Source organism: Strigops habroptila, chromosome 11, assembly GCF_004027225.2.
Source record: "Strigops habroptila isolate Jane chromosome 11, bStrHab1.2.pri, whole genome shotgun sequence".
Classification (NCBI taxonomy): Eukaryota; Metazoa; Chordata; class Aves; order Psittaciformes; family Psittacidae; genus Strigops; species Strigops habroptila.
In genome coordinates, this window is record NC_046360.1 from 7,996,532 (window position 1) to 8,008,358 (window position 11,827).

General features: G+C 44.7%; 1 protein-coding gene across 2 annotated transcripts; it reads right to left on the minus strand.

Annotated features, from left to right (window-relative positions):
• Positions 1-500: 500 nt before the first annotated feature.
• PGAM5 (PGAM family member 5, mitochondrial serine/threonine protein phosphatase) lies at positions 501-10,751 on the minus strand. Of its 2 annotated transcripts, none has more exons than XM_030501644.1 (6): positions 10,372-10,751; positions 6,438-6,616; positions 4,950-5,075; positions 4,358-4,446; positions 4,023-4,156; positions 501-2,234 (listed from the first exon to the last, which is right to left on the minus strand). In XM_030501644.1, exons 1-6 carry the CDS (start codon positions 10,671-10,673, stop codon positions 2,084-2,086), a joined length of 981 nt encoding a protein of 326 aa, XP_030357504.1. In that variant the 5' UTR covers positions 10,674-10,751; the 3' UTR covers positions 501-2,083. The 2 variants fall into 2 exon arrangements, with proteins under 2 accessions (XP_030357504.1, XP_030357505.1); XM_030501645.1 differs by having other exon boundaries at positions 4,023-4,153; positions 10,372-10,735.
• Between the last annotated feature and the right edge of the window lie 1,076 nt (positions 10,752-11,827).

Below are 11,827 nucleotides of genomic sequence, written 5' to 3' on the forward strand. Positions count from 1 at the left end.
TGTTATTTTCTGTACCTGTGCAAAGAGGTGGAGGGTGGCCTCTGGCTGTCTGCAGGAACCTCTCACTGGGGTGTAGAAGGGCAGGTGTGGGAGGGGCTGTGTACACACACACAAATAAAACTGCACAAAATATTCCACTTACTTGCTTGTGTCACTGCTCCTGTTCCACCCCGTAGGAAGGGACACAGCCCTGTCACTCCCAATGTGCCAGCATCCAAAGGGTTATGCCAGCATATGCAGCCCCTCTGTAAATGGCAGTGCTTGCACACGTGTTTCTGGGGGTGATGATCATTATCTCTGAGCTAAGCTACTGTCTCAGGTTTACATTTCAGCTGTTTAGAGTTAAAAGGACAAAGCTGGTAATTAAGCATCCCCCTGCCAAGCAACATGGGATGCAAAGGCTGCTCCCACAGCAGGAACACAAGTCCCTGTGAAGCACTCCAGCCATGTATTCTACCTGATTTACACTCATACAGCAGTTCAACTGAAGAGACGAGAAGGACAGACCAGTTAATTTTATTCAAAACTTTTAAAAAGTTAATAGACAAAAACTGATAAATTATTCTCATTGCATCAATGAGAGATACATCATGATGGTTTCCTCTTGCCCCCAAAACTTGCATTACATGACTAGCACGTTTTGTTCCCTACTAGCCCCATTTCTTTGAACTCACACTGCTGGATTAAACAAGCCATTAAACCACATCTTGCTAGGTGGTGCTGGGATGATGCATCATACAGCTCTGACAGGAGCAAGTGTAGGGTCTCATCAACATTCTTGGTGACAAGAGAACCTGTCAAACAAGTTACTTGGGTTTGCTGTCCTGTTAGTGTGTGTGCTAGCACCAATGCAGACTATGCATATGGTGAAATTTGACATTCCGGCTATTAAGAAGTGAGCCAAATTACTGCACTGGTTCAGGTGCCCAACAAACATCCTCAAGCTGAGACCCTTCCCCTCAAAAACAAAACCTGGTTCTCAGCCACCTGCACATTCCCTAGAACAAGCTCAGAAGGGTCAGAATGAAGGAGCCACTTGGAGCATTCTGCCTGTGCGATGCACTTGGCCTAGACAAGCCACCCCACAGCTATTCACTATTCTGGCACCACCAGTTTGCTCCAGTACTGCTGAACCTGCCCTGAGCTATCACCACTTGACCTCAGTGGTGGGATGTCTCTATTCTGAAAGCAAGGGATCAACAAATGCCAATCAATGGGTGAAAGCACTGAAAAATGTGTCAGTACCAGAAGCACTTTCAGAAGATGACTGCTGCTTTCCTTTTCTTCCATCTCACTGCTATAAACTCATCCCTACATCCTTGTACAGACCAAGTTTTAGTTAAAGGCTTTACAAAATTGAAAGACATTGTTCAGAATAGCTAAAATACTTCCTGAGGATGGAGGAACACTTTTAATTTAAGCAGCAGTTAATTCTAGCACCACAGGTCTGAGGCAAATAAATAGGTTTTTATCCTCTTTCTTTGCTTTATGCTTGCAACCTCCAGGCACAGTTTTGCATGAGCTTGTTGGGGGCAGAGGGGAACAATGACACAACAAACATACATCCTCAACCACTTACAAAACCTGATGCCTTATCCCTTTGAACAGCGGAATACCCTGTTTGTCACCTCTCCTGCAGGAGCTGAAACAAGCCGGCTCACCTTCCATTTCAGTTGCAGTAATACAAGGCTGATCCTTCCAGTTCCCACTCCCACTCCTTTCCTGCACAAGAAAAATACCCACAGATGCAAGCTGCTTTGGTTATAGAAAGTCACGGCGGCGTGAGGGGAAGTCAGTGCTCCTGGAACTGCTGAGCAGACATTCAAGCTCTTTGTATTCCACAGCTCAGCTTTGAGGTTTGGGGAATACTCGAGGATTGGAGAGCTCCAGGCTTACAGAGATATCTTCTTTTCTGTACTGGAAGGCAGATATGAATATGTATGAAGGAGGCAAAGGGCTAAAGGACATTTTAAGACAGCATCACACCCCAACATAACAGATCAAAACCTAGTGGTACGGCAGCTGGATGTACTAGTGCAAAGAGACTAGAGGCAGCTCCTGGAGAGCCATCAGTTCTGCTCATTCAGGTGCGAGTGATTTTATCTGGAGGCATGAAACCTGTGTCACCCAGTGTTCGAAGTGCCACTCTTCCATTCGGACGTATCACCAAGTGAGTTATGCTGCCATTGTTAAGAGACATTCGCAGCCAGCCTTCTGGGGGGAACTGCAATGCTCTGTTAAAAAAAAAGAATAAAAAATGAATATATTAGTCATTCATCATAAACAGTTGTTATATTAATGTGCCCTCACAGCATCCACAGCCTTAGAAAATACACTTTTCTTGTGTGAGCGCTGGGAGAACGCAGCATTGAGAACTGGGCCAGTGCCAGCAACGCACTCACACAAGCGGAGTCCAGCAGATGGGTGTGATTACTGTAGACAGGATTAATTCAAACGGACAGAAGGCAGCAGCTCTAATGCTGACTGGTTGCTGGGAGCGCGCTGAGCCACAGACAGATAGATGGGATTGGTTCAAGCTGGTCACTTGGCCAGCTGAGGACCACAGAACCCTGCGCAGTTCAGGATGGGTAGACGAGATGGCCTCCTCCACAGACCAAAGGCAAACAGCACACTTTCACACACTATTTTAGCCTTATCAACACAGACAGTACATAACAGCCAAGAAGAGGTAACGAGACAGGATTCATTCTAAGTGCCCACATGTGCCCATGGAAGAAATGCACCAGAACTATTTTCCATCAGCTATACTGCTGCCCAGAAGTGGCAAGAAGAGTTACCTTGTGCTTTTTGTACAAATACAGTATCACAGCTAGTCTCCAGCTGTTCTACAATTCCTAACTGAACAGCCTCAGGAGTTCAATCAATTGTAGTAAGTGGATGGAAAAAACCACGTTGTCTCAAATGTGGTTTGCCTCAGATACTGACGAATAATTTGGTTTTGGCTCTTATGACAGTCTTGTAGAAAAACGAAGAAATTAAGTAAAACAGCTACAGTCAAGACAGATTCAAAGGGAGCACTACATGGTGTGTGTCCAATTGTGATATCAAATAGCCTGGAATAACAGGCGCAGAATAGAAGAAGAGAGAAGAAACAGCAAAGAGAAAAAGTATTTCAGAAAAAGCCTAGGTAGCAGAAAGACAATCTTTTTTTGACACAGGAAAGAATATTCTGTTTTTACCTAATCAATAATTTTAAGTGTAGCAATTTTGAAGAGCAATAAAGCAGTCCACAGAGCAGACAGGCCAGCATTTAACTAGGTCAGCTAAAGAGAGCTAACTGAAATTGTAGGTATTGATCAGATTAAAGTTTAATCACATCTGTCCTGCTCAAGAAAAATTATCTTACAGACAGTGCTTTGTTGATAGGGAAGAGGAACAGAAGAGACTCAGCTGATTGGATACAGAGACAGGCAAAGCTCCAGAACTGTCTTTGCCTTCATGAACAACGCTGATGTTAGTGGGAAGACTCACTCTCGCTCTAATCCAATACTGGATGTTATTGCAAAACCACACTAATACAATTTGAGCATAATACAAAAATTTCCATTAGTAAATAATTCTCAAAACTAAATGAATCTTTCATTACGTAAGATCAAATCTCATCATCTCAAAAAGAGGCATCCAGTCATGCTCTATTTGCTGTCTTTTCCAACAGCCCACACCAGCACTGTCCTTAGTTTTATGGGAAGCAGAGCCATATGGTATTAAAGAGACTGTTCGAGCATACAAAAAGGGTTTGAGTCTCACCAATTCAGCCATTTCACTTCAGAATTAGAATCAAAGTGCTTCAATTTTCAACCCTGTCCTGTATCTGCAAATTAATCCTGTGATGAAGTTGCAGCAGCAGCAGCTGCTCACAATGCAGGCACTGATCTCCAACCACTTCAAACAAACCAAATCAAAAACAGAGCGCCCCTAGCTCAGCGGTGCCATAAACCACCACTAATTCTGTAGAACTATGGGGTGTTAAAGAGCAGAGGAACATGCAATGCAACACATACCTGCACACAATATAGCGGATCACGTTGGCGTGGCAGACAAAGATCTCGTAGCTGTCTTCTTCCTGCTTTACATCAGCTCTATGAATGAAGTTTCGAAAAGCTGCCTCAATTCGAGCTCCATCTTCATAATACTGCTAATGGCACAGAGTTCAGAGTTAAGGATTTTAAAGTATTTTAACTGTTCTCTACACTTACTGGGGAGGAGAAAAGTATGCAGTTATCTAAGGTCTGTGATGAAAAGCATCAGCTCGGACTCTGTACATTACTGTCAATATAAAGTCTATTAAAAAAAACCCCAACAAAAGAGAACAAGTAAAGAAAAAGTAAAAAGTTACCACAGCTTCTGGTTTCCAGTGAGAGACTGGAGGGTCTGGTTCAATAGGTGCTCCCTCTCTCAGCAGATCAGTACTAACTTTTTTGACTCCTGAAATATTAAATACACATTCAGAAAGCAGTTGTTACTCCACATGCCACTGCAAACAGGCCCACAACTCTACAATCAATGCATTTTTCATATTCTTTCTTTGAGGAAGCCTTCCTCTCCATCCTAAAGACCATTTTAGTCTACACGGTTCCTACCAAGGGGCATGAATCTCTCCAACACAACTGGTTTGTCATCAGCAAGACTAAGTTTATTCCAGTAGAGAACAGCCAGACCAGCCTGGCACAGCAAATTGAGTCTTCCCAGTCTGCTGCACTTTGCAGAACTGCACTTGCAAGGATGTTAATCAACAGCTGTATGTCAGTTAATGCTTACTGCTAATTGGAGACAAGCAGAATTAGGGTTGTTAGTTTCTTTATAAACACAGACATTCACACAGGGCTGGAAGTTGACTAAATATCTCAACCTTAAGGACAAGCTCAAAATTCTACTGGAAGCACTTTTAAGGATCAGAAGACAATGAGAAATTAAGGGAACTCACTTACCTGGGAGATGTTTGCTTATAATTTCAGTTGTTTCAGTTGCTCTAGTCATGGAGGAGTGGATAATCTGATCAAATTTTATTCCCAAACTTGCCAGCCTTTTTCCAGTCAGTTCAGCCTGCTCTCGACCTTAAAAATTATTATATAAATTGGTGACAGTCATGTAAGCACCTCACACAAACTACCAAAAGAGTTGTCCAGTAAACATCAAAGGTCTCCATTTATGTCAGGTTTTTTCCTTTCAAAAAGTAACTGGAAAGCATTTTTACCAGAGTCACTACTTATTCCTTACTTATTATCAAGCTTATTGGCTGGACAATTTCAAGTCCTATTTCATCAATAGGAAAAATTAGTTGCTTTGGGTTTTGTTTAACACCACAAACAAAATTACTCAGAGACTTTCACTAAAGTATTCAATATCCCTGTTAGCACCATCCCAAGGGAGCCACTTCCAATAAAAGGTAGTGCTGACCCAAGCCATCTGCCATCTCTATGTTCAGGGAGCACAGAAGATGAGACTCTGACAAACAGATGCACTCAGACCTGACAGGGCATTTTTCATAAAGGCAACACCAGCTCCCAGCACTTAAGGACAGCACTTTGATAACCAGGGGAAGGCTTTATTCCATCTTCCACATAGATAGGTAGAAAGACAACAGTTAAAGTAATTTACCCAAGGCACAGGGTAGACGGGATTAAGATTATACTTTGTTACCAGTTTAAGATAGCACCTTAGTCCTGAAATCACCACTTCACTCCTGTTTGTGCACTGGTGATAGAGACTTGCAGGGAACAAAAAAGTGTTTATACTAAACATTTGGCCCCAGACTTCCAAAACCTCAAGCAGCACTGCACAGTAACAGTTCTTCCCCCCTCAAAACACTGCTGGCATACATGTGGTCAAGAAAGTGTCCACTGTCACAGTTCAGTGAATTCAGACAGGCAGAGGTTATCCTCATTTCTTATAGCTGATGAGCAGTATTCCCAGAAATAGTGCTTAGGAGCAAAAGTGAGAGGTATTTAATTATAAATACTCCAACTGAAAGTCAGGGGTAATTTTCTTTTTATTCAAAATCAGCAAATTAAGTAACAGAAATACACGCCACGCTTTAAAAGAAATCTATCCCAAAGTCAGTAATGGAGCTAAGTTTAAAAGCCTTCGCCCTGGGGAATTATGCCAGCTTGTATGAAAATCTGCTCTAGCAATCTCAAGCTAATTTGAAATTTCTTTTGTGAAGTTTCTTTACAACTGAGTGTGTTTACAACTCTGTAAAGCAGGTTTTATGCTTGGATTTAATGGATCAAAAATGGAAAAGACAAAGTTATTCATGACATCCTGCTGGCACAAAGGATCCAGAAAGCGGATTAAGGTTTGGCAGCGAAACCCAGAACAGAGCCGAGTTACTGACCTGTACTCATCAGGATGGCAGCACATGAAAAACAATATTCCCTAAATGCAAAGCATGATGCTTCTAAGTCAGTCATACATACCAAGTGGGGTCAGAGTTCTGTCTTTATCAGCCCGGCCATCCAAATTATATTGAGAATGACGGATAAGGAATATGTGCCTGGTGGCTTTTGCTTTGAAGTGATTTAAGCGTGAGGAAAGTTCTTCCTCCCCAGTTTCTTCATTTTTCTTTTTGAGGTTGATAAGAGCCAATGGTTCACGTCTAAACAAACACATTTAAAACACCATTTTTAGATAGGGGATAATAAAAGGCATAGGAATTTTACAGATGGGTAGGGTTGCCTTATTTCTATATATAGCTGAAGTACTAAAATTGACTATTTAGCCATTTGTATCTCAAAACAGATTCAAACCATTGTGCAAGAGCTATAAACAAAAGCCTGCGTTAAAAAAAATAAGTTAATGTCATAGGCTAAAAAGTGTAACTGACACAGAAATTTGCTGTTTAGTGACAGCCACCTCTCAATTAATTCTTGGGGGAATAAAAGGCAACAGAAAAGCAAACAGATGGTGTACACTAAAACATAAAAAAGCTACAGTCTATCTATCTGGATGAGACGATGATAACACTAGCAGAGAGTTTGTATTCGAATTCCTGTTGATTCAATAGCTGTTATTGGGATTTTCACTGATTTGCAGTCACAGGTATAACAGCAGCTTTTTTGACAAGAAGAACTAACCATGAATGATACCCAAGAAAAGGTGTTTTCCATAAAGGAAAGAAACTGTTCTGTATCTAAAAGGTCCTGTAATAACGCCTACAAAATTTGCACTTTATCAATCCCATTTACACCCAATGACTAAACCCCTCTATAAAGACTCCAACTCTCTGCAGTGCACATTGAGAATTGCTTTGCACTTTAAAGTAGGTAACATCATGTTTCTCCAGTAACACTACTCTATTTTTCAGCTGGGAGTGTTTATCCTTTCACCTTTTTCATCTCTCTCCCCTCATGCCACTTTAGTCTTTCTTCCATTTTGTCACACTGCACATTAATACTCTTTTCCGCATACCACAACCTTCTCCCTTGCACATCACCCAGACAGTTAATGCAGTTCCTGAAGAGGTTACTAGCACAGAGCTCTTCTCCTCCCTCCCCCAGTATCACAGATCACAGATTAGTGCTGCAGACTTCTCACTGCTGACACCAACACTGCACTATCATCATCAACCCTGCCCAAATCTTCCACAGATCAGTCTTCTGGTCCCCTCTCTGCACTGATCCTCTATCACATCAGCATAAATCCTTTTGCTATGTCTCTCCACCTTGGAGCGTAAACCCTTTCCCTTGATCTCATACCTGAGGAATAGCTGTATTTATTTAATTCATACCAGACCTCACTTCCTCCATTATTATAATTAAACTTGGAAGGGTTTATTTGTTTATAGGGTTTTTTTTTTTAATAAGGAATTTAATTTTTATTAAGCTTGAGACAAGGTGATTTGGTCATAGAAAACTGCTGCTTCACATACCTATTCCTACAAGACTGGCTATATACCTATTTCATACCTATTTATTTCAGCAAGACTGGCTTTAAAAAGCCCTGCATCCACTTTGCTCTAGTAAAGACATGGAATGAACTTCATTGCTATTAAACAATGAAGTTCAACACATTTCTTAAGCTGTTAAAAAAGTTCAGCAAGGCATTCGAAATGAAATAATAGTCCAATAACAAGAACTTCCATTGCTATTTCATAGGATATTTCTTTGGATTTAATAGAAACCGTATTGCTGGAAAGATACATTAGGAAAAAAGAAAAAATGTCTGAAAACAATCAAGCACATTTGGAAAGTAACACAGGGATTAATTCATCCTATGGCAGGAACTGGTAACAAGAAATGCCTGAAAGTCCTGCCCTCTCCCCCCCCCACCTCTGAAGTTACTTGATGGTAAAACGCACTTTGAAAAGCAACAGATACTTTAACAAGGCACCAAGCTTAGCAGTATTTTTAGCATAAGCTAGTTTTAGAAAGTTTATGAGCAGGACAACTTATAATACTGCCAAGACTTGATTTAAGTAGGTTCTTTTAGGCCACTGAAACTCAGAAGCTGACTAATGCAGTTTTCTACATTCCCTTGTAAAAGAAATTGCCCAAGATTGCAGCTGGACAGAACTTTGCTAAAAAGCAACAGCAGTGTCAGGGACCACCTTTACACCTAACTAAAACGAAAGTACCACTTAATCCATGACAGTGCCCATTTCACCTTTCTTCCAGGAAGCCCTGCATGCCACTGAAACATACCAGTCAGCCTCTGTGAAAACAAGATACTTGTGTTCTTTTGCTTCAAACTTTAAAAACCATCAGTTAAGCATATTGTAATACCTGGTTATTTGCTCATGACTTGACTTTGTAAACCATTCCCTGCTCCCCAAAAGAAGTGATCAGATGCCCTTTGTATTTAAAAGCCATTTAACAACCTAACATGTTAAAGTGTTTCTGCCAGCATCATCCAAAAATCAAAACTACAATTTTGACCATGTATAGTCAAACCCACACCACGCCATGTGGTAGACACCAAGTAGAAAACTAAAACTGATCTGTGATATTTACACAATACACTTCCACTGTTTGCACACTACGATGAATGGTGATATAATACAGTAACTGCTATTAAGTGTTAGCTAGCTATAATTGTTCAGGCAATTGTGACAACACCGGTTATAGCGCCATGCCCACTTCTTGAACTGGTTAAGTTACATGAGTCTGAAAATACTTTAGAATCCTTGAAGAAAATAAACCATTATCAGAATCAGAAAAGCCTGGATCTGCAGTTAAACAAATAGCTTTAGTACCTCCCTCAATGTAACCGTGTAACCAGATAGAGCCTTATTTAGTCAGTTTTATTTTTATACCCAGGGTGTACATAGCCCTATTTATATGAGCATTTGATTCTGCAGCATCTCAAAAAAAGTCAAAACAGGATGGATTATACAATAAAAATCTGTTAGTGCTTAAGTTTGGATTTACTATGATTAAACTGGAGCCTGACATAAGTCTCCCTGGGGAGATAATTCTACCAGACGGAAGCTAAATGAGCCAAAGCTCAATACAGATATTTGCACACTCTAATTAAAGAATCAGGGAAAAAAACCCAAAACCTAGTTAACCCTTGGGTGAATGGATTTCTGATGAAGAACACAAGTACGTTTTAGGTTCAAACCAACATTACCTTTACAAGGATTTAAGAACACTAACTTGCAGTGTGATAGTCAACAGCAATAGTGGGCCTAAGACGTGCCTAGCACGTGCAAGCCATTTTTATCTGCGAGAGTGCTGCTGTTGAACAGAAATATCTTAGTGTGGACATCAAGCAATACTGAGATACGGTTAACACTGTGTTAAGAAAAACCAAACAGGCACATCTTCTATACCGTGCTCACGCTCATCACAGCCCTAAGGCTTTGCAATCTCGCTGGATGAAAGCATGAGAATAAAGGGATCTGCACATCTTTACAGAGGGGAAAATCTCTGACCAGTCTAAAACAAAGCACAAGGCAGGCAGGCTCCCTTCAGAACAGTCAGGTGCTCCAGAATTGCAAGGATATTCAAGAACTATATTGAACCGCTGACCACCTCAGCTTCCACCTGGCAACGAGCCCTGCGGACCCCTGCCTCGGCTCTGGGGCTGAAGCTGCTGTCCACGGGGCTGGGCCGCGGGCGGGGGGCCGGGTCGGCGGGGCCGGGCCAGGGGCTCCGCGGGCGCGCTGAGGCAGCTCCCGAGGGGGACCCCAGGGCCGCCCCCTGCCCCCTTCCCATCAGAGGAGCGTCTGCCCCGACTCTGAGCCCCCAGACACCCGCTCCTCCAACGCGGCTCCGAGGGGGCGGATTTAAGAGCAGCTCCCGCCGCCTCCCCCGCGGCAGGGGGGACCCTCGGCACAGCCGCGGCCCGGCAGCGTGGTCTCCAGCCAGACGGGGGAGGGAAGCCCCACCGCCGCAGCCCCGCCGCTCCTACCTGTCCCAGTTGCTGTCCCAGTAGCCGCTGTTGGCGGCGGGTCTCTCGATCCAGCCGGGGGCCGGCGGGCAGGAGGCGGAGGGCGGCAGCAGCAGCAAACCCGGCGGCGCCGCGGCAGCGGGAGGAGCGGCGGTGGCGGGAGGAGCGGCGGTGGCGGGAGGAACGGTGGCGGAGGAGCTCCCCAGCCGCGTGTCGGTGTCGCTGCCGCGGCCCGGCTGCTTGCCCACGACAACGGCGGAGAAGAGGACGGAGCCGCCGGCCAGCCCGCAGGCAGCCAGCGCCAAGGCGCGGCGGAACGACATGGCGCGGGCAGCGGACCGCGTGCCCCCTCAGCCGCCGCGCCGAGCGCAGCGCAGCGCGCCCCGCCCCGGACGGAGCGCGGCGTGGGGCAAGATTCCTCCGCGAAGCTTGAGGCGCTCGGGTGGTGCCTGAGAGCTGAGCCCGCTCCGTGGCGGGGGGTCTCGGCGTTGGGGCTGTTGCTCCGGCAGCCCGGGCCCAGGCTCCCTCAGCCGGGCTGCTGGCGGCCAGGCCCGGAGGAGACGGGTTGTGCTGGGCAGGGCGATCACCTCCGGCCTGGCTTTACCCACCTAACGCAGGTGTGAGCGCTCCTCTGCATGAACGGGAGGCCACAACTTGCATGGGCAAAGTGTGGGTCATCTCTAGTTATAAGTCCAGCACTGACTTACATAGGACTCGGCCACTTACAGACAGCACTGGGATCCTGGTGTGGGCACCAGGAACCTGGGTTTTGGGGAATGCAGGTGGTCACCAGTCGGCTGGGCTCAGCGGGGCTGAGCAGGCTCACACCAGGGCTGAGCGCTCCTGTCCCCACCTCAGAGCAGCCTTGTGCCCTGTCTGGCCGGAACACCTCACGAGGAGACTACTCCCAGAAGCAAGTTAAACTCCACCAGCATTGCGTTGTGCAGAAGAAACTATGTAGTCAAACCGGAACCTTAATGATCTGTAGATCAGCAGTGGCACTGTCTCTGCAACCTCACCACAGAGGCCTTGGGGAAAGAGGAGCAGAACAGAGCCCTTTTTTTCTGAGCTGACATCCAAAATCCAGCACTGATTGCTACTTGTCAAGTTCAGCAGTTTGCCTTTGGTGGCAGAAATGCTACTGAACGTGGGTCTCAGGATGCTGGCAGCTTTAACAGATGCCATTATTCAGCCTTTGCATGTTTAATTATGCATTCTTACCATTCCCATCCACTTGTTCAGGCTTTGCCTCCATACCCCATTCCACACACTAGAAATGGTGTTATTTGTGTTAATCCACTAATATGCCAGCTGGGTAGACACAGCCAGACTTCAATCAGCATGAGCGAGTCCAGAAAAACTGGATGTGGTGTCTGTTCCCTCCCCGAGCACAGAGAGATCTGTTCTCCTGAGTCGTCAAGCCAACAGGCTCCTTCGTCCTGCGGTTCATACAGCAGAACTGCAAGGGTACTGTGCG